At 43.7% G+C, this 23240-nt stretch overlaps 1 protein-coding gene across 1 annotated transcript in view; it reads left to right on the top strand.

Moving 5' to 3' along the window:
• The first annotated feature begins 879 nt into the window (after positions 1-879).
• The window catches only part of CYP7B1 (cytochrome P450 family 7 subfamily B member 1), a 138765-nt gene continuing 116404 nt past the window's right edge, over positions 880-23240 (top strand). Inside the window, exon 1 of the mRNA XM_086466005.1 lies at positions 880-1343. Within this exon, the coding sequence (XP_086322131.1) occupies positions 880-1343 (464 nt within the window). The remainder of the gene's footprint in view (positions 1344-23240) is intronic.

Here is a 23240-nt window from a genome sequence, read left to right as displayed (position 1 = left end):
AAGTCAGGAAGGCTTTTTAGCTAATTGGCTTTTTATCTACTAAGATACATTTTGGTCTCTACAATTCAAAGAAAACTTACAACAGGGCAATTCAGAAAACAGAGTGTTGTAAACTTGTTTCCAAGATGAAAGGAATGTATAAAGCACCAAATACCATGAAATACATAATTCAGAATACTGCTAGCAGCCGAGAATGGGTAAGGTACGCGAACTTCTGTCTGTCAGCTTTCAACCAAACCATGATTTCAACGACTGAAGCATCTTACTCCATCCTTGAACGTGAATTTGCATTAAGGCAACATTGTTCCCAAGTGTACCTTGTACCAAGTAGCAGCAGAGCTGTAAGGTACTGCTGCTGCCCTGGTATATTGTTGGCCCTCTGCCCTGCCATACAGTACCAAGTTCTCTAGACCTCTGCCCACTCCACCCCATCCTGCTTCCTCAGGCTAATGATCTCTGTTGCCTCAGGTTTTGGTTTTTCACCTCCCCTCTCATCCCTCTATCACACACTGGAGGGGCTGGCACAGTGGGAGGGCTGGGAGGACTGGACCTGGCTTCTCACGTGGCACAACATCAAGAGCCAACCTTCACTATTTGTATCTCATTTACCCTACCTCAGGTTAAGTTTTATGAAGCTGAGGTGGGTCTTGTCTTGCTTTTTAAGCAGGGGACACACATCAGGTGTTTGTACCAAAACCGAGTGAGGTCAAAGGGCTGCCAGTGCCGCTACCTGCCCAAGCCTAGCACCGTCCGCACTGGGGACACACTACTGCTACTCCGCCACCCGAGGCCGGGTCTCGCGGGGCACAGAGCCCCTCCCGGCATGCGAGGAAGGCTGAAGAGGATCGGAGGGCGGGGGCCGCTTTGCGGCGCGGTGGGATGACCCCAGCACCCCCCACCCCGATCTCCATCCCGAGACCTTTCCGCCGGATCGGAGCATTTCGCCGCAAGCCGAAGGCCTGGGCTTCCCCTCCGCCGCCGGGAGGCCGCGGGGGAGGGCGGACGCGACCCTTCCCGAGCCGGGCGCTCCCCGGGGAGGAGCCGGCCGGGTACTACCAGGCCCGCTCGCCAAGTCCGGCTCCGAGCAGCCAAACCCAGCCCCCTGGGCTCGGGCTGGGCGGGGAGGGCCGTCTATCCGGGCGCCTGTCCTGCAGGGAGCGGGAGGACGGGCAAAACTTTCCTCCCAGGCGGCGGCGAGGCACCAGCGGCGGCGAGGCACCAGCGGCCGCTGAGGCGAGCGCTGCCAGCATGGGCCCCGACACGCTGCAGCTCGGCACCTACGGCGGGGCGGCCGCCGCCGCCCTGCTCCTCTGGGCCGTGTGTGTGCTCTGCAGGAGGAAAAGGTACCGGGGCGGCGGGGCGGGGGGCGGCCGCCGCATTCCTTCACGGCCGCGCCGGGGGAACGGGGCTGCAAGGCGGCAGCCGCGCCGCCGAGCCGCACATTGGGCCGCGCTTCCCTCCGCCCGCCCCTCCGTGCCGGGAAGCCCTATCAGCGTCCGCCGCCCCGCCGGGCCGAGCCGGGGACGGTGGGGCCCCGGGGGGTTGGCGGTCCGCGGCGGCCGCTGACGCGGCTGGGGCGAGCGTGGGGATGGCGGGGCTGTGGTCCCGCGGCCGGAGGCGAGGGAGAGCCGGGGCGGCGCGGGGCTGCGGGCGGCGACGGCTCCTCTCCTAGCCGGCGGCTGGGGGCCGCCGCTCGCACGTGGGTGCTCGGCGCGGCCGGAGCGCTCGGGGAGGCTGGTCTCGCCTATCGTGGGTGCGTGGAAGTCCGTGCTCCAAAACAAGGGGTGCATGAAGCACGTAGCCTGGCCCCTGGCAGTTTGGCACGTGAATATCAGTGACCCTTGGGTTTGCTGAAATCCTGAATGTTAGTTGTGCACCCTATGTAGCAAAAGAGACCCAGTATGGCACTTGACAACCTTCCCGTGGAGTCCAGGGTACACTGACCTTACCTACTCAAGCAAGAGGGACAAACGCTAATGCTGCTGCTGCGGGGTTGCAACATTGTCCCTCCGCTGCCACTTTTCTGATGTTCCTTAAGCTGACAGTAGTACAAGCCCCTAGAACTGGGGTCATGGACATGTCGGTGACTTTTGTTACTATCTCTTGCAGTATTGCCTTTAGTTTCTTTCAGTGATACGATCTAAAGCTTTGCAGAAGGTACACACATATTTTGAGATGCTTTAAGTAGAAGTTGCAGGCTTTTTGAGGAAAGAAGTGCTGTCTTTCTGTTTCTGAACACTGCCTATTTCTTTATATGCTAACCTTTCCCCAGCTATTTTTCACTTGTGTTGCCAATACTTGATGCTCTTCAGTGTCTATTCTGCAGCTGATGAATAAATATATGTGAAGGCTTGGTGGAGGAGGAGTGAAAAATGGGAGGGATCAGTATTCACTGTATTGTTTACTTATTTTTTTAAATTGTGTAATGAAATGCATAGCAAATATTAAATTTAATTCTAAATAGTAAACAGTTATTTTTCCTAATTAAAAGTTATTTTTGGAAGGTGAGACGTACAAACACAAGAAATTGCAGTACTAGCCTCTAAAAAACAGTCAGAAAGTCAGTCTGGCAGTTTTTGGACCAATAACCCTAACTTTGGGACAATTTATAGTATGAATCAAATAACAGAGAAAAATGGTGAAAATTCTTGTTTTGATCCCGGAAGGCATCTGGTCACTTACTGTGAACAGAGATTGTCTGGTTTGGAACCATTATTAATGTGAGTTGAGTTAGAGAGCCCAATCTGCCCCTTAAGTGGAAGGCATCCATCCCAGCATTCCAGTGGGGCCATCCCATAACACAAACTACTCGACAGAGTAGCTTCGGGTGTGGCTTCATATTTCCGCTCAGATTACCAAATAAGTAGCTGCTGCTTGACTGGTCACTACTTCTCCCTGTCCCTGTTGCTTATCTGACTGCCTGTGAGCTGGTTGTGGGAGTTAAACCAGCAAAAAACTATTCACTTTTTTTTGATAAGTTTCGTTTTCTGCAACTTTAGCTTGCTGAAGGAGGTCAGCACAGAAAACAGAAGGGAGCAGTGAGGACATAGTCAGGCCAAATGGGATTTGGTGTCATTTTAGGGATAGAACCTGTTATACTGGCTCAGCCTTATTATAAAATTGTGCCTGTCATTAGTAGACATTCTAGTAGAATTGTAAAAGACTGAATTTTTGAAAATGGAAACAGGCAAAGCTCTTGCTTGTAAAGTTTTCAGCCAGATGTGAATGGTAGGGAAAGCCCATTTTGAGTTATTTTCATAACCCTTGTGGCTGTAGAGTTTTTTAAGACAGCTCTTTAGAGTCTATAGCAAAATTATTTGGACATTTGTGCCACCACAGAATGATATATAGAAGGCTTCAGCAGGAAGGCATACTGTCTTGCCCAAAAAACCAAACTGGGTTTGATTAATAAACTACTTTAAGTCCTGTGCTGTTTCTCAGAGAAGTCTACAAAGCACTAGTGTGCAACCAGTTGGAAATAAAAAGTGGAATACCCCATCAACCTCTGTGTAGTACAGTCCTCAGCATAAGGTGCTGGTGTTGAAGTGCTATCCTGCTCCAGGAAAATATGCAATTTTATGTTTTAGCATTAAGGAAGAAAAGAAATTGTGCATGGTCTTGAGAGATGCCTGGCAGCAGCCTGACTGCCTTCACAGCCATTTCTGATCTGCAGGAAGAAAAGCCATACTGAGGGTGCAGTGGATTTAAAAAGGGGTATAAGGCTTAGTTCGTGCTCCTCAGATTTGGCGCAAGTTTGTGATCTCCCTTGGTTTATCTGACCTTTATCTGTTTGTCCATCCCCATGTGTCCTCAGCGTGTCATATTTCTTCTTTCCCTTTCTTCTATTTGAATCTAACAAGCCCAGCAGCAGGTGGGGCTACCCCCCTCAGGAATCCACAAAACCCTTTTGGGAACCATTGTTGACATAGGGCCTGTTGGCAAACTACTGTGTGAAGAAATGTTGAAATCAAGGTTGTACTCCCGATCATGGATCATACCCGTTTGGACAGAAATGCCAACAATTCTGGTTTTACAGAGTTTGCCTATGCTAGAAAAAAATGTTGCTACTTCACCTATATGTGTGTTTTTATAGAAATTAATATGTTGCCCTAATGTTGGTATGCTTGTACCAGTGTGCAAACTCTGTATAAGGGGATTGTTGTGTTTAAGGTGCCAAGATAAACTTCACCAGAATAATCAAATTTAACATCTTAACCACAGCCATGCATGGGTTACCTCAGGATAGCAATAGTAGTCAAATGTGTGTATGTATAAATGAAGTGTTTAAGTAAGTAAATATGTGCCTCTGAGTGCTAACTTGTACTTCAGAGTTCAGTAAGTTTGCTTTGCTGGATGATGCCTCTGTCCTGCTCAGCTGAGGCGATGTACAACCACCTACATGGCTGAGAGTTATGCATCCAGGAGCATAACAAGGGTTTGTATGTCCCAGAGAAGCAAATTCCCCAAATCCATCCCTGATGTTCCTTAAGCAGATGTTGCAGGATTTTGTCTTTCTTGGTATGAGGTGCTTCTGCTTCATTTCCACTCAGACTGTGTGCTCATTACAGGAGAAAAGATTTTATCAGGAGTGGTGTTGTATTCAATTAATCTGCCATTACCTTTTTCTATAGTGTTGTTGGTGTAATCTGGCATTACAAGATTTCAGGGTGAGTTCAGTGCAGGTTTTCATACTAAAGTATTTAGATCTACTCTTTGGAGACGGCAAAGAAAGGAAGAGGAATTTCCTTTTGTATAAATGTTTATCATTTGAGTGCTGGTGGCAGTAATAACATGAAGGAAACTGATTGGAGTCTTTGCCAGGTTTTGTATCACAGATGGTGAAGAAACAGAAGTAGAACAAAAGTTTCCTTAATCACAGAAAATTTGATTTTGAGTAAAACTTCAATGTGAAATGAGGCTTAGTGCCTTCTGCATGCTACAGAAAGATCTCCCTCTTACTGGTTAATGAAGAAAAGCCTATGTAGGCTGTTTGCTGGGGAATGTATTTTCTCCAGAGTTTCCTTTCTGCCGCAGCACAAAAGTATTTCTGCTATGGCAAAACCTGGTGACTTCCTAGCCTGGAGATCATACAGATTATTCTCTTTTGTCTTCATGAAATGTCTAAGTCAGCCCCAGCTTTATGGGGATTTTTTTGTTTTCAAACTATTTTTCCACTAGCAGTGCACAGTCTCACGAGCGGGAGGTGAGATGGCAAGTGAAGACAACTCCTGCTTGTCTTCCAGCAGTAATGCTGCCCAAGTCATGGAAGGGCCCTCAAGAGCAACAGGGGTTGGCTCCTAGTGACTTCTGTAGGTGTGGTACTACTCCACTCTTTCTTCCTCATATTGTTGCTTATTTTTGCTGCTAGTGTTTATTGCATATCCATGACTGAAAATGATCACAAATTGTAACCAACAGTTTGGGGCCAAGGCTGGGATGCTCTCTGCCTCCCTCTTTGTGGGGCAGATGCTGCAAATTCCCAGGAAGGGGCTCAGGCTGACCACAAATTAAAACCATCGGCTTTGGGGAAGGGAACAGTGGAGAGAAGTGGAACAAAGATTGTTGTGTCCATATTTATCTATTGTAATGGGATCCTGCTATCCTGAGGTTTGCATCCCAAAGTTTGTCAGATAAAGAAGATACAAACCCAACCTGGAAATACTCACGAGAGGTTTATGTCTACTTGGAAAGTCAACACATATCCTATGTGAGCTATACCAATGAAGGAGTTTGTAAAAATTATTCGCTCTGCCACTTTATGGGTAGGTAAGGTTGGTATTTTAATGAATGGGCTTCATAGTCAAGATTGTTTGTGAAAAATGATAAAATGTGTGGCACATGTAACCTGTGTGGGTCTTACTGTACAGCAGTATAGGAATTCCCATGCTGGGTTAGATGGGGCATGTATGTTCTTAATATATTGTTTCTGACCAGTTTCTAATGAGTCAGAGCATGGTAATTAAAAAAACTTAAACAGTATAATTGTAGATTAAAGTCAACATAAGAAGAATTACTTGATAAATTTCTCAGAAAGGATTTTGCTATGCCCTGAGTTATGGATTTAAAGCCTGTTGGAGCAAAGTGTCTTTCATTTTTCTGTTATTCTATCCTCTAAAATCCTCCAATTTGTGTAACTGCATTTATCTAAGATACTTTTCCAAAAAATCGTTCTCTTGAACCCAGATAGATATTGTTAAAAAGAATATAGATTTTGTCTTTGCCTTCAAGAACATCTTATCCTTCTCTGTGACAAGCTGTGAGCTTGCTAACAGCTCTCTTACCAAGTGAATTGTAGTTCACAAGATGTCATCAGCCTGTCTTTTTTACCACTTCTGCTAATTCAGGCAATATGTTAAGGTAGTTTTCTGTTGAAGGGAACATCAGGAAGGACAGATAGAAGGATACCAGAAAAATCCAGCCTCTCCCTTCTTACCTTGGCTTTCTACAGAGGCCTTTTTCTTCAGGTTGGAGTTCTAGGGACTGCCTGCATTTTCATTACTTCCTTTTGTTCAATGTCATTGTCCACTCTTACTCCACTCTGAAAAGATTAGGACTGAAGACTGAAACTGTTTAAGGCAGAAAAGTAACAGTTTTGTTTCTTAAGTAGCCTTAAAAAACCTTTCTTTCTCGCCACCACACTTGCATTTTCTGTCAGCCATCCACTGTGGTGCAAAGATATGGTGGAAGCTTATTTCTCTGCTTGCTTCTTCTGGTAAGAGCTTGGTGAAGGTCAAATAAAACAAAGTAAGCAAAACCATAGCCTTCTCAAGGTGTACAAGACTCAGTTTATTGACTTTTGAGTTCTCTTACGGCACTAATAGACCTGGAGAGCCATTATGTTGTAGGTCTTGCATGATAGCATGTCTCAAGACAGGCTTTTCTTTTTCTTATTTTTTTGCAGTGCTGCTTCTCATCCTTCTGATATGTAGTCTGGGTATCATGTACATCTTGGGTTCTGTTTCCTACCAAGGCTTTGAAGATGACACTGAAGAGGACACCTAGCAGATAACAAACTTTTCCAATAATATATGATTTATAGTATTCTTTGCTGAAGGTACACTGCCACCTAGCAATAGTTTCCCTTCCCTCCCAAGCTTTCTTGGCCTACTTTGTTGGGGATTGTTCAGCTTTAGTTTTTACCTGGTCGGGTCTTGATTAGCATCCAGAAGCCATTAGAAGATGCCATGCTGGTAAGTAGGGGGGTGGGGGGGGCTGGGCAGTGGAGGTATTTTTAGTGCCAATAAGAACTGCCAGCTTCAGGTTTCTCACTAAAACACAGTGCGTTTTACTCTTACAGTGTTTTTTTCTTCCAGTGTTTTTGTGAAAAAATGCCTGTAATATTTTTATTTATTTATTTTTCCCTTGAAATGCTTAATTTTGCTTTCTTTTGTTCATTATTCTTTGGAGGAAATAAAATTAAAGAGCAAGAATGAGAGGGAATTGCTTTCAGCTTTGTTTATTATTCCAGTGCAACATGAAGCATGGAGCATCCATCTAGAGCATTGTACACAAATGCACATAGCTTACAGAAAATACTGAACAATTAACCTTTCTGCTCCTCCTCCAAGTTGATACTCCTAAAGGTACGAGTGAGGAAAACCCAAGCAAATACAGACTGCTTCAAAAAGAGATTCATGCTTACTGCTATATTTAGGGGAGGAAAGCACACTAATTGACAAATCTTAGCTGAAATGTTACATATGAAGGCTGGCATGAAGGAAGAAACAAAGGGGCAAATCTTAATCCTGGTATCCTCTTAAAGGAGATAGTAACTACTTCTCCTTTAAGCAGGATGGCAAAATTTGCCACCTGGTGTGTTTTAATCATTGGTGATAGAACTAGAGAGCTGCGTCCTCAGGTGACTCAGGACAGACTGGAGTCCCAACCGACAGAGCTGCCTGGGCCTCTGACTTCCCCAGTGAGGGGTGACTTCAGTGAGATGCAGGGACTGAGATACTTCCCGAGCTTGCAGTCTTGCCTGTGGGCTCTGCCGCAGTTCCCCTGCTGTAAATCAGAGATCAATGTGGTCTCCTCTTGATTTACGGATAATGCAGCTGAATGCTTCACAGGACACTCTGGTAGTTTCCAAAGAAGATGAAAAGAATTCTTCCATAGTGTAACCACCCAGCATGTGCTGAGGAGCTGTTGCTTGCCCATTGCCTTTGTTCTGTATGCTGAAGTACAAGATCTATTCACTGTTTTAAGCCAGAAATGCCATGTTATATCACAATGTTCAGCTAAGCTGTTGGATCATGTCAGCCGTGTTAGTGTTTTGCTCAGTTATGAGAATTACAGTCCCATATAAAATGGTTTGGGATCTATTGAGTCAAGTATTTTGATTAGGAAGTTGCGCAGAGCTTGTTTTGGTGTAGTAATGTAACTGTTCTCTGTACTCCATCCAGTCACTTATTTAACTTAATGCATAGTAATGCCAGGGAGTGGGGGAAATACAGAAGCTAAAAGAAACAGCATAACTGCAATGTTAATACACTCTATGAAGTTAAGAAAAATCTTGCAGTTAAGTTGTCAGTCTTTTTCTCTGTTATCCAAGTTTTATAGAGCTACTTGGTAGTGGAGCCAGAGTTGGAACTCATTCTCCTGACTTCTACTTTTGTGCTTTAAGTTGCTGCCTTTCCTTTCCAACTCACTTACCATATATGACATTATAGCTGTCTGGTAAACTAACTTTTTCAACCATGAGGCAGATTTTGAATTCTGATTTAAAACTTCAGTAGTGTTCCTTTTCTTTCCCCACCATATACTGATCCTTCTACAAGATGCATGTAGGATTTTAGGCTAATATCCATTTGCATGCCGTCTGGGAGAAATTTGGCTGACTGAGAGTCCCATAAAACAAAAGTTTCCTCTTTACAAACCACATGGATCTTGGCTGTAGACATTCAGTTCGTTTCTCCACAAACTGTTTTCAATGGTGCCAGATTCTTCTGTTTCTTCTCCTTGTTTGGCACATGTCAGGAATAAAAAATCTTGGCTCTTGTATAGAACATATCTTGTTTCCTCTTAACTGCTCGTACTTTCTATTCGTAATTCAAATCAGCAGAAAAATGCTATGGTTGTGCTTCTCATGATTTAATCTTGTAGTTTCCTAAGCAATTCTAAAAAAAACCCAATTCTCCCTCATACTGTAGGCCTGAAGGTAGGAGGTTCTAGCTGGAAGCTATGGTTGCGTCCCTTTGGATTTGGCAGAGTATTGCATGGTGTCCTGACAGGATGGCCTGCTCAAGCCCTGTGGGTGCACGTGAAGGAAGAAAGATGAAAAAATGAAGCTAAAATGGGATGTTAGAGGAGTGCCCTCTCTGTCACACAGCTGTCCTTTTCTGACACTGTAGTGAAAACCCAAATTGCAACACTTCCCATTGCAGGCTCATGTCCATAGTGGAAAGTTGAAGCAGCATCTCCCAGTCCATATCACCCCAGGGACCTGTCAGAAAGCCTGCGCATATTTGTCACAAGGACTATTGCTTGCTGACAGCCCCACTCTGTACCCATGGAGTTCTTGTTTGTATGACTTAATCTGCTGCTGATGGCTAAGACAAGAGTGCAGCATTGCTAAGTGTGGTTGCTTATCTGATTTCTTGTGGCTCCCAAGAAAAATCAGCAAACCACTTAGTGGTCTGCTCTTTCCTTACCCCAATTCCTTGCTTCTCAGAAGGCCCTTCCCCAGGTTTTTCCTGAGTGGTCATTCTTAAGTCACTTGCCTCACCTAAAAAGATTGACAAAATGTGAAATTTTTGAATGATATGTTGAAAAAATGATCATAGAAAATTGCCACATTTTTGTTACTTTTTAAAGTGATATAGTATTTGGAAAAAAATGATGGTCTCATTTCAGCACTGCATGAGAATGCAGAAGTTTTGCAGTTATTAGCTCTGTCAGTAATAACTTTAAAAAAAAACGAAAACCAACCAAAAGGGACCTGTATATTCCTTAACAAGAGAAACTAATGCTGTTAAAGCACAGTAGACAGAATTGACTGAGAACTGGTGATGAAAATTAAGTTCCTGAGAAGTCAGTATTTCAGTCTTTTTCTATTCCTTCTTTACTTCTTTGTCATGATGTAGTACTGTAGTCTCTGAAGGCTTCAGAGAGATGGTCTCCAACTTTCTAACAGGGCCCCAAGGAAAATCAAAGTCTTTTCAGATGCTCTTACTGCATCTGGTTAACAAAAGCAATATGCTTACCAAAGGAAGGACAATTGCTGGTATCTCCTCAGAGAGAATTTGAGCAGTTTCCATTGCTGGCCCACTCAACTAATGCTACAGTACTGTTCGGTCATCTCTTCCCTAGCTGGGAAGTACCGCTCTATGTTTTCCTCTTCAGTGCTGGCATTTTTTTTTAGGTTAGAATAGCTTCTCTTCAGAGCTTCTGGTGTGTGATAGATCATAACCATACTAATTCTCTCCAGCTGGTTTTTCAGCATGAGAATGTTAGGGAGTTGCGTTTGGGAAGCTTCTCTGAAAATAGCTCCAACAGTGGATTGATGACAAGGTATAATTTTTTCCTTTAGTTGATCAGGAATTGATCTGTCATACTTACGCATCTTCATTAAGACAAAAATAGCCTCCCTGAAAGATTTATTTTTGTTTCAGTCAGTGCCAGCATTTGTAAAATGTTTCCAATGAACGACATGTTTCTTCCTTATCCCTTTGAAAACTTCTGTTATTCTGTTGGATGGGATTTTTTCAAATTATTTGAAGATTTTCAGATGTCTAGGTTAGTTTTCAGCATGATAACTGTTTTGCTTGAATAGCAAATTTCCAAGCCCTACAGCTGGGTGTGAGGCATGTTGCCAGAGCCCACGCTGCAACGCTTCTGAATGATTCCCCTTTAAAAAGGAGCAGCTGTGTAGCTGTACGAGAAGTGAAAATGTCTCTCAGTTCAGGAGTCATCCAAGAACCAACTGTAAAACACGATGAACCCTCAGAATTTATATTTGGGCAAAACAGGGAGGAAAAATTAAAGTACTGGGAGAGCAGGCTTGTACATGGTGCTCTTTTTAACCTCAAATACATGCCTGAAAGTGTCTGATAAAACAGCAATAGGACTTAAAGGTGTGTATCTGATGATGAAATTAAGCTTCCAGTGCATGACAGTACACGAAAGATGTTTGGACTTCGCAGTAACAGTTACCATCAGAGCATATGTGACTGATGGAGATTAATTTCCAGGCCCTGAGACAAAAGCAACAAGCTTGGTTCAGAGGCTGGGGTCCTTCTAAGGGCAAAATGAGGGAAATTTGAAGTTTGTGGCTTGCACATAACATCCTTTAAAGCCACGTTAAATTATCTGTTGCTGCTAAGGAGTGACACAGAATTGTTCACAGCAGGAGAGGAGAATTTCCCCATGTATGTCAGTGTTCAGTGGCTTGGGAAACAGCTGCTTGCGCAATGTCTGGTTTGTGGTTGAACAGACAGCTGAATTTCTGGCATTGCTGCTTTAAGATACAAAAGTGATAATTAAGCTTCAAAGAAATCTTGCATATGTGGATGAGTCAGGTTTTTTTTTTTTTTCTGTAAGCTGTTTAATTTCTTGCATCCTATGTAGTGAAAATGCTGCTAGATCCTGCTTGATATTAGCACATTATGAGTGAAGGGATTTTTTTAGTAACTTGTGGACTTCCTCAGATAGAACCACATCAGCTCTAATAAATTTAGAGCTTTAAAAACCTGTTGTTATGAAGACTTCAGAATAAAACTGTGCGTGCTGCTCCTATTGGCTCTGCAGTGGTAAGAAGCTGAAATAGACAATGATGAGATCTGTTGAGTTCAAAAGAAAGTTCGGGCTTCTTGGCTTTGTAATCTCATTTGCAGAAGTAGGACATACTTTTGTGTTTCATCATCAGGAACAGATGTCCAATAAAGCACAGTTGTTGTGACACATCCAGTCTTATCTCCTGCATAGGCCATTGCACTCTCTTCTGCATCAGATACATTAAATTGTGCTTGAACAGAGTTGTGCTCAAAATTCTACATGGAAAGATGTCCAGTCTTTGGTTTATTTTTCACTTTGAGTGATGACTAGTCCAGTGGTTATCCAGTAGGTTGTTCTCACCATTCTATCTTTGCTTTAAGAAAGGGGGCTGAATTCAGTCTTATTAGTGGATGCATATGTCCCTTTAAACATGGAAAAGGTTTAAATAAAATGATGAAAGATCAGCAGGTCAATACCTGTTCTCCAACCTTTGTGTCTCCGGCAGACTTTTTGATTATAGAATCATAGAATCATTTAGGTTGGAAAAGACCTTTGAGATCATCAAGTCCAATCATCAACCCTACTCTACCAAGTACACCCCTAAACCATATCTCCAAGCACCACATCTAAATGACCCTTAAACACATTAAGGGGTGGTGACTCAACCACCTCCCTGGGCAGCCTATTCCAATGACTGACAACCCTTTCAGTGAAAGAATTTTTCCTGATGTCTAGCCTAAACCTACCCTGGTGCAGCTTGAGTCTGTTCCCTCTTGTTCTATCATTAATTACCTGTGAGAAGAGACCAGCACCTACCTCTCTACAATGTCTTCTCAGGTAGTTTTAGAGAGCTATAAGATCTCCCGTCAGCCTCCTTTGCTTAGGAACAAATAGCCCCAGTTCCCTCAGCCGCTCTTCATAAGACTTATTCTCTAGGCCTTTCACCAGCTTTGTTGCCCTTCTCTGCACTCTCTCCAGCGCCTCAATGTCTGTCTTGTATTGAGATGCCCAAAACTGCACACAGTACTTGAGGTGTGACCTCACCAATGCCGAGTAGATGGGGACGATCACCTCCCTACTCCTGCTGGCCACACTATTCCTAATAGAAGCCAGGATGCCACTGGCTTTTTGGCCACCTGGGCACACTGCTGACTCATATTCAGCCACTTGTCAGTCAGTACCCCCAGGTACTTTTCTGCCGGGCAGCTTTCCAGCCACTCTTCCCCAAGCCTGTAGTGTTGCATGGGATTGTGCAGGACCCAGGACTTGGACTTGTTGAAGCTCATACAGTTGGCCTCAGCCCATTGATCCAGCCTGTCCAAGTCCCTCTGTAGAGCCTCCCTATGCTCAACACATCAACACTGTGTTCTGTCCCTTCGTCAAGATCATTCATAAGTATGTTTAACAACAACACAAAGTGTTGGCCAACAGAAGTGGCACTAGTACTGACCCCTGCAGAACACCATTTGTGACCAGCTGCCAGCTGGATTTAACTCCATTGATCACCACCCTCTGGGTCCAACCGTCCAGCCAGTGTTTTACCCAGCAGAGCGTATGCTCATCTAAGCCATGAGCAGCCAGTTTCTTCACTAGAATTCAGTAGGAAACAGTGTGGAGGCTTTATGGAGGTCAAGGTAAATAATATCCACAGCCTTTCCCTCATCCATCAGGCGGGTCATCTTGTCATAAAATGAGATCAGGTTCATATGACATCATGCCTGCTGGCAACAGACGGGGAACAACTGTTCCGAAGGGGGAAGAGGATCTTTGCACAGGAGTTAGCAGGGGTCATTGAGAGAGCTTTAAACTAGATTTGAAGGGGGAAAGGGATAAACCCAGGTTCGCTAGAGATAAGCCTGGGGACAGCACACCGATGTTTGAGGGACAGTGTGCTAGCGAGGTCCTTCAGTCTGCTGTCTCAGTTGAGGTAGGAGAAGGAGATCCACGCAGCAGCAAAGACGCAAGGGTTACTGGTGTGTTAGAAACCAAGGAAGTGCCTGAGAATGATCATGTAGGAATTAGGGCTTCTCCCCCGCCAAAAGAAGTGGCGGGATCAATGCCCAGCTGAAGTCTACATCTACACTAGCGCGCACAGCATGGGCAAGAAACAGGAGGAGCTAGCCATCGTGAAAACTATGGTATAGTTGCCATCATGGAAACATGGTGGGATGACCTGCACAACTGGGGTGCTGCAATGGATGGCTATAAATGCTTCAGAAGGAATAGGCAGGGAAGGAGAGGCAGTGGGGTAGCCTTGTATGTTAGGGAGTGCTTTGACTGTCTAGAGCTTGATGGTGGTGACAATAGAGTTCAGTGTTTATGCGTAAGAATCAGGGGGATGGCCAACAAGGCAGACATCATGGTGGGAGTCTGTTATAGGTCACCCAGCCAGGATGAAGAGGGAGATGAAATATTCTATGAGCAGCTAGGAGAAGTCTCACAGTCACTAGCCCTTGTTCTCAGGGAGGACTTCAACTTACCACATATCTGCTGGAAATACAATACAGCAGAGAGGAAACAGTCCAGGAGGTCCCTGGAGTGTGTGGAAGATAACTTCCTGACACAATGGGTGGGGGAGCCAGCTAGGGAAGGCGCCCCACTGGACCTGCTGTTTGAGTACAGAGAAGGACTTGTGGGTGATATGATGGCTGGAGGCTGTCTTGGGCATAGTGATCACGAGATGATAGAGCTTTCAATTCTTGGAGAGGTGAGGAAGGAGGTCAGCAGAACTGCTACCTTGGACTTCCCGAGGGCAGACTTTAGCCTGTTTAGGGGCGTGGTTGACAGAGTCCCTTGAGAGGCAGTCCTGAAGGGCAAAGGAGTCCAGGAAGGAAATCTTAAAGATACAGGAGCAGGCTGTCCCCATGTGCCAAAAGATGAACCAGTGAGGAAGAAGACTGGCCTGGCTGAACAGAGAGTTTTGGCTGGAACTCAGGAAAAAAAGGGAGAGTTTATGACCTTTGGAAGAAGGGGCAGGTAGCTCAGGAGGACTGCAAAGATGTCATGAGGTTATGCAGGGACAAAATCAGAAGTGCCAAAGCCCTTAGAACTGAATTTGGCTACTGCTGTAAAAGACGATAAAAAATATTTCTATAAAAACATTAGCAACAAAAGGAGGGCTAAGGAGAATCTCCATCCTTTATTGGATGCAGGGGGAAACATAGTGACCGAGGATGAGGAAAAGGCTGAGGTACTTAATGCCTTCTTAGCCTCAGGACTTAACAGTAAGACCAGTTGTTCTCCAAGTACCCAGCCCCCTGAGCTGGAAGACAGGGAAGGGGAGCAGAATGAAGCCCCCATGATCCAAGGAGGAATGGTTAGTGACCTGCTGCACCACTTACATGCACACAGGGCCCAGAGGAATCCACCCAATGGTACTGAGGGAGCTGGGACAAGTGCTCACCAAGCTGCTTTCCATCATTTACCAGCAGTGCTGGCTAACTGGGAAGTCCCAGTTGACTGGAGGTCAGCAAATGTGATGCCCACCTACAGTAAGGGCTGGAAAGAGGATCCAGGGAACTACAGGCCTGTCAGTCTGATCTCAGCACCAGGGAAGGACATGGAGCAGATTATCTTGAGTTCCATCACGTGGCACACACAGGACAATGAGGTGATCAGGCCCGGTCAGCATGGGTTCATGAAAGGCAGGTCCTGCTTAACTAACCTGATCTCCTTCTATGACAAAGTAATGCACTTAGTGGATGAGGGGAAGGCTGTGGATGTTGTCTACCGGGACTTTAGTAAAGCCTTTGACACCGTTTCCCACAGCATTGTCCTGGAGAAACTGGCTGCTCGTGGCTTGGACAGGTGTACTCTTCACTGGGTAAAAATCTGGCTGGCTGACTGGGCGCAAATAGTTGTGAATGGAGTTAAATCCAATTGGCCGCCAGTCGCAAGTGGAGTTTCCCAGGGCTCAGTATTGGGGCCAGTCCTGTTTAATATCTTTATCAACGATCTTGATGAGAGGATCGCGTGCACCCTAAGTAAGTTTGCAGATGACATCAAGTTCTACATCTGCTTGAGGGTAGAAAGTCTCTACAGAGGAACCTGGACAGGCTGGATTGATGGGCCAAGGCTTGTATGAGGTTCAACAAGGGCAAGTGCTGGGTCCTGCAATTCGTTCACAACAACCCCATGCAACGCTACAGGCTTGGGAGAGTGGCTGGAAAGCTGCCCGTTGGAAAAGGACCTGGAGGTATTTGTGGACAGCCAGCTTAATATGAGCCAGCAGTGTGCTCAGGTGGCCAAGAAGGCAAATAGCATTCTGGCTTGTATCAGAAATAGACTGGTCAGCAGGACTAGGGAAGTGATCGTCCCCCTGTACTCGGCACTGGTGAGGCCACACGTCGAATACTGTGTTCAGTGTTGGACCCCTCACAACAAGAAAGACATTGAGGTGCTGGAGCATGTCCGGAGAAGGGCAATGAAACTGGTGAAGGATCTAGAGCACAAGTCTTATGGTGAGTGGCTGAGGGAACTGGAGTTGTTTAGTCTGGAGAAGAGGAGGCTGAGGGGAGACCTTATCACCCTCTATAACTACCTGAAAGGAGGCTGAGGTCAGTCTCTTCTCCAAGCAACTAGTGATAGGATGAGAGGAAGCTGCCTCAAGTTGCGCCAGGGGACGTTTAGATTGGGTATTAGGAAGTATTTCTTTACTGAAGGGGTTATCGAGGATTGGAATGGGCTGCCCAGTGAAGTGGTGGAGTCACCATCCCTGGAGGTATTTAGAAGATGTGTAGTTGTGGCACTTAGTGACATGGTTTAGTGGTGGACTTGGCAGTGTTAGGTTGGTGGTTGGACTTGATGATCTTAAAGGTCTTTTCCAACCTAAATGATTCTATGATTCTAAGCCTAAGATGGCATGCAAAACTAATAAACAAGTCAATCTCCTGTTTAAAGTATTGAATACTGCTGTTGCAAATATATACCTGCTTAAAGGTGTGGGCAAGCTCATCTGATGTGTCTTTATTTGTGCCTTGAAGGCAAGTTAGTGTGGACTGAAGCAACTTGCTCCCTATCCTTTCTCCCCACCCCAAGAACATTTGGGTGGACCAATGGACACGTACTTGCCTGCTGCTGCTCTGTAGTCTCTGCATTGCATGCTTGCTTGCTTTTTTTTGAGAAAAAGGAGAAGAGCTGCCAGTTTTTTTAACCAAGGCTATAAAAAACAGAGATAATTCAGACTGTGCTGACCAGATGAACCAAAGATTTGTGGTTTTTTTCTTAGACATTAAAAAATGCTTGTTTGTTTTGTTTTGCACACTATTTCACTGTATCTTGTTGTTAATAATACCCCTGAGACTATTGTTTAAGAGCCAGGCATATGTGTGATATCATGCCTCCAAATTGTGTTTAAACAGTTCCAGAGACTCAAATGCACTATATATGGTAGAAATGTGAAGGATAAAGCAACTTGAACTGTAACGATAAGGTTCATTTTTCTTGTAATTATTTTCAGCACAAATATAATGTGCTGAATTGAAATGTCAGATGGCTTCTGTCATCAGACCATGTGAAAACAAAACACAGTGTGCTTATAGTTGTGACTTTGTAGGTAATTGGTGGTGTTAGTAGTGTCCAACAGATATATGGTTTTGATCCCTCAGGTCATTGAATTCAAGACTTCCCATTGGGCTCAGTTTTGTGAAAGATAGCAACGTTGGAGATGTCAGGAAGATGGAAATCCCCGTGTGTGCTATGATGATGGTGACTTACAAAGTGAAGCCTGCCCTAGGATTCCCACACATGCAGGACATCGTCATCCCCCAAAGCTTTTCTCAGTAGGCAGGACTCAAGGCCGTGGATGACAAAATCCCTGCTGTTACCACCCACGACCATTTGTAGCTCTGGTATCCTACTTAGTCCCAGGCCCACCAATCAGATAAAGCTACTGATTCAGCCCTGCTTTATCAGATGCTGCTTTTTACTTTTCATGGCAAATACCAAATCACCTCCTTAAAGGCAGAAGGTGCCGGAAAGTCTTTCCTGCTCATGGCAGTCAGTTAATTTCTCAAGACTGTGGAAGTGTTAGATCAGTTATTTGCCTGCCGAAGTATGAACTTTACTGCAAGTTAGTACAGAATATGGACATATCTTTCATTTTCCAAGGTTGAGCTCGTCAAAGCAGCCTCAATAAACATGACTCTGCATGCTGAATTTCTCAAAACTGCTCTGTATATGGAAAGCAACCAGCACAGTTGGATTCTGTAATATAAATAAGGTCCTTGGGCTCTACTGCAATTCTGCTGATAATCATTATAACCTGACTGCAGAGTTTGACTGGTGGGTAATGCCAGATTTATTTCAGTAAAGGATGAAGTCTGTATTTATCATTTTTTGCTCTTTCTGCAGGCTTTATATTTTGTATCATCCCTTTTTTTCTGCTAGCTATTAGAGAGCTTTTTTTCCTGATTTCTCAGTTTGCTTTTTTACCGTTCACAAAATTCACTGTGCTATATAGGAACTGTCCTCATGAATTCCCATTGCTCTGCCCAGGGAGTATGCTAAGCTAATGAGACCCGTCTTTGTTTCATTTGGGTGGGTTTTGCTAATTGCTTTTATCGCACTGGAACCTGTAAGGGGATTTTCTGTAGACAAAATGAGAGTAAAAAACCTAAGTGCTTTTGTTGGTAAGTCACCTGACAATTCCGCCTGTATCCTCAACATAGCTTGGCAGCAGATGTGAGTAACTACGTCATGTCCAGTGCCTCTAATTGCCCTTTATTTCCCCTCTGCTTTTTTGGGGGGGGGGATTTATTTCTCAATTGATGGAATGAAACCTGAAAGCAGGTTGTGATGGAGTGCATCTCCAGTCAGCAGTAGGGAAGATGAAAAAGCAAATTAGGACGGTCAACATGCAGCAGGAAGAGAAATTTCATCCTGCCTTCTGCCCTGCCCTGTGGTTGTGGCTGATCTCTCCCTATCCCACTTCATCCTTGTATTGTCACTTCCTTACAGCTGAGCTCATGTCGGGAGCCTGCCACTTCTGCAGACCGAAGGGGCAGGGACTTCAACACTTCTATACTTCCCGAAGGCTCATGTTCCCCCCTGTTTTTCATTTGTAGCAATCTTCTTCCCCAAGTCTTGGTCAGTATACTGATCATCAACGTAAGCACTCACCGACTCCAGGATTATATCATTATTTTCAGCATGAGGATGGTATTAGGTTTTATGAACTTCCTAAGAAAATATGATTGAATGGACTTCAAGCCCCAAGAATGACATGGCAGCTGTTAGTTGAATGTACTTGGGAGTGGACAGCCTCAATGAGTCCCACATAGACCTGTGCTCTGGCTTTTGAAGAAAATCTACATTGAATCCTGATGAAGTTTACTGAACCATTGAATTTGTAATTATTCATGTTTATGAATTTCACTAGGCTTATGTTAAATCAAGATATTTGTCTACCTTGAAACTTTTCCCTTGAGCTGTGCTGTAGTCCCTTCTTCGACTTGGTGAAGAGTAGCCTGAAAGCTTTTTGCCACTCCTGCAATGCCTGCCTTTTGCAGGACTCCTTTCTTCACCCAGGGAAGGTATTAGAGCTGTCACTAGTCTCTTCATTTATATAATTCTGTCATTGCTCTGACACCGGTGTAATCTTCTTGACTGGCTGATCAAACTGATTTTCAACAGTTTTAGACAGTGTAAAAAATTAGTGCATTTAAGTCTTCCTTGATTTTTCTGTCAGTTTTTTTGTCATTCAGTCTAGCATTTTCTTTCTTTATCTCAAGTCCCTTTTGTTTTTTACTGTAGTTGTCTTCCTGCCTGTGAAATATCTGCTACAGCTGGCATTTTGTAACCTTTAGGCCTCTAATTCTCCTAATCCCATGTTAAAGCAGTTAACGGGTGATAACAGACCCTTATCAGATTTTGTATGATTGCAGTGTTTGACATGACTTTTTGGCCTTATGTAGACATTTGAAGTTTTCCACTAATTTCAGCAAGCCCGGGATTTTACTTTACATATTTGGTCACAGCATAGTGCTTCTGTGGTGGCTGCAGCTTTCTCATATAGCCAAATGAAATAATCTCTTCTGTAAGTGGTATGTGTAGATTTAGCAATTTCTGGTTCATAACACATCAGTAATAACTGAAATACTTTTCCAGTAAGAAAAACTTTTCAAAATCACAGCAAATCCTGCTGCTGTGGGCATTTGAAAAGAGGAATAGACTTCTGGTTTGTGGTCTTGCCTCTACCAAGAAACTGGTTTGGGTTTTGTTAAAGAGGGAGGTTTGCATTTTTACTTTGCAGGATGAAAATGCACAGTGGTTATGGGAGAGTCACAGTCACTGAATTTCTTGGTGACATTTCAAACACCAACAAAGTTTTGCCAACCTGGCTATATTAGATGGTGTTGTAATTTATCCCTCTTCTCACCACCATAGCTGTGCCTGCAGAAGCCCTTCAGCAGTAGCAGTGGTACTTGGGCGGGCAGGGGGAATTGCCATGGTAGCTGTTTTCGGTTGAGGAACCAGCTTAGTGTGTCTGTTTGAGGCTTGTTTGCTCACATGGCATTTACTGATGAGTAATCAGTAATCACTATGGGAAGGAGTGGAAATCTTGATGCTAGAGAGATGCAGCCTGGGCACGCACGAGTTCTTTGCTTCTGCTGGACCTTACAGTCACCATCTGTAAGGTCCTCATCTGTACCTCACCGTGTAAAGGATAATACTTGCAAGTTTAGTTGGGGTTCATAAGAGTTCCCTTATGTTCTTATTCAGTGAATTGCTGAAGAATGGCTTCCTTTTAAGCCTTTGAATACCTTCTGAATTCAGTGGTACTTGAGCTTGTAAGTGAGCAGAAGCTCAAGTTTTTTTACAGATCAGCCCTTTCTTGCTGAGGCAAATGTGAATTTCTGATTTGATGGTATGATACAAAATATACAGTAGTATTTCCTCACCTTAGTGCTACTAATTCCTGGGGTGAAAAATGTGGTACTAATTTTATGCTTTGAACAGAATTTCAAAGCTCAGTTTTGATACAGTTGAAATGCCTTTATTCATTGACTCTTGAAGAGTTTACAATTCTGTATTTGGAATGCAATTTTAGTTGCCTGGAAGTTCATAAGGGATGAGACCAGTTATTATTGGTAACTGAGGTTACATAAAAATAGCACTTTCACTTCCATCTGCATACCCGTGCTGGCTGACAGCTTAAAAGGCTGGGGCTGATTCTAGGTTTCCTTTCATATGCAATATTACGTATATTTGAATTGTATCGATTGCATGGAAGTATACTGACTACATGGCCCTGATCATGAGGCAACCTTTTTTTCTCATCCTAACACTGTGAAGCAACAACTTGTCTCTCAAACTCCTTTCTGGGTCTGTAATGCTAGCAGCTGTGTGTGGCTCACCAGAGTTGGCACACTCACTGTCCTCTGCTAAACCCACCCCTTATTTTCCTTTCCATAAACTGGCACACTTGTGCTTAACCATGTCTGCTGACAAGTCTGATCTGGTGTTTCCCAGTGGGGTACTAACCTTTTGAAAGCAATCTGAGGCTTTATTCTCCTTTCATAAAAAAGATAAGGTGGTGTAATTCTATTGCCTTATACAGAACAAAAGTACTCTGTTTCTGGTTGACTGGTTGAGAAGGCTGAAGCCTTTAGAGCCTTTTTCATTTATAAGCAGTAAGATGCAGAACACAGTCAAGAACTCCTGTCTTCCAACTGTGGACCACATTGGGTGTGAATTTTCTGTAATCATGATGACAAAACTGATCACAGAGTCACTAAAAGTGGCAAAGTGGCTTTTGAGCCACAAAGATTTTGGGACATTATAGTATTTTTTGTTTGTTTTGAGCATCTGGAAACTGAGATAGTACTTCTTTAACAATATCCATCCTGAGTTTGCGAGCGAATTGTTCTGTGAGAAGCTCCTCTGGTAGCCTTTAGCTGCACAGAGCTGGCTGCAGTTTGCTTTCACTGAATTTTTGAGCATTTCTTCTGGTCACTTTAGTACAAGACAGTTCCTTCTAGTATGAAAAAAAATGTTTGTGGGTAGTAAAAATAATGGGCTTTTTCTGTTGTGAAATGGGCATGTGTTCTCACTGAAACCAGCGGTGAGGGGAGAAGGAAGCTCCCTTCTGGGGAGGTTCCCCCCTTGGGAAATCCCAGCGTATGCTCAGAGTGTGTGGTAGGACCTGGTACCTGGGAAGTGATCCTTCTTGTACCCTGCAGACAGAGCCACACTGAGCTTAATTGATTTTTTTCAAAAGAAAGGACATTTGCCTCATCAGTGATCAAATTTGTGCCATGGCAATCATGAAGACTTAATTCCTCTGCTCTGTTTTTTCCTTACCATCCTGAGTATCACTTCTAATCCTGATGTTCAATCCTGAATTGTCAGCTTCTACTTCAACTTTAAAATCATTCCTTTTTTCGCTAAGCAGTTTTTCCTAAATTAATGAGGACTGTAAGCAAGTGGGAAGATAACTCCCAGGTGTATGATGGAAAATGTATAGGGTAAGTAGTTTAATTGGTATATAATAGGTGCTAAATCTTTTGGAAACAAAGAGAGTTCATAAGAAGAGAATGGTAGACTGGAAACCCCAACCATCCTTTGATTACTACCAGATTAAAACATTCCTGCAATCTTAGCATACTAATTAACCACAACTGATACATTATGGATGCTTGTAAATAAGTAATTTTCCTATAACTCATGTTTAACTCCTGAAGATACTATATTAGGTGATTTTTTTGGTGTAAGCTTTACATTCGCTTAGCTGTACTGTTTGGTGTCGAAAATTAAACTTAGCTAAACTGATAAATGTTTCATGATACATATAATTTAAATAATGTCTTGTCAGCCTACAGCTTTATGACATTCAATAACTTTTAAAAGAAAAGTATTTCTTTTTTTCCTTAGAACTGGTTTATATTGGTTGCCATTTTCTTTAGTGTCATTTACCATTTATGATCAATTCAGGCACTTTGAGATCTTTGGGTGAAACTGGAAGCAAAGCCCAACTCCTTTAAAAAGTGAATTTGTTTCTTATTAATATGTTGAAATTAATGTGTTTCTGAGTTCATGTGTCATCTTCTGAGCTTGCGATTTTCCTTTTCCTTTCTTTTTTTTTAAATAAAAAAAGTATTAGGGGAATCAAACTGTTACTAGTCTTTAGGTTTGTGGTTTGACTCCCCAGCATGACTGTGCTGCCGCAGCTATGGCAGTGCTGGAAGCCTGCTGTGAGTGTGCTGTATTGATAATCTCTAAATCATGTCATCTGTGGTTGAGTGTGCTGCTGCTTGGTACCTGTGGGTCATCTTCGCTCTGTGCCTGCAGTGATGGAGCCACATTGGGACTCACATCACTGTTATTTCAACAAGGCCTCACTGAAATAAAAATGCTGAGTGTTGTTCACTGATTAAGTTCATGGAAAAAATCAGTTTATTGTTGCAGAGTCATACGGTGTTGTCAGAAACTTTAATGTCTTTTTAAAGGCTGATCAGTCACGAATTCAGTGAGGAATTAGTCCACACTTGGGATTCCTGGTCTGGGTTATCTGCTTTGTGTGTGAAAGC

This window comes from Leptosomus discolor, chromosome 5 (genome assembly GCF_034619465.1).
Source record: "Leptosomus discolor isolate bLepDis1 chromosome 5, bLepDis1.hap2, whole genome shotgun sequence".
In the NCBI taxonomy this organism is placed as follows: Eukaryota; Metazoa; Chordata; class Aves; order Leptosomiformes; family Leptosomidae; genus Leptosomus; species Leptosomus discolor.
The sequence above is the reverse complement of the archived record's forward strand: the minus strand, read 5'-3'. Positions and strand labels throughout refer to the sequence as shown.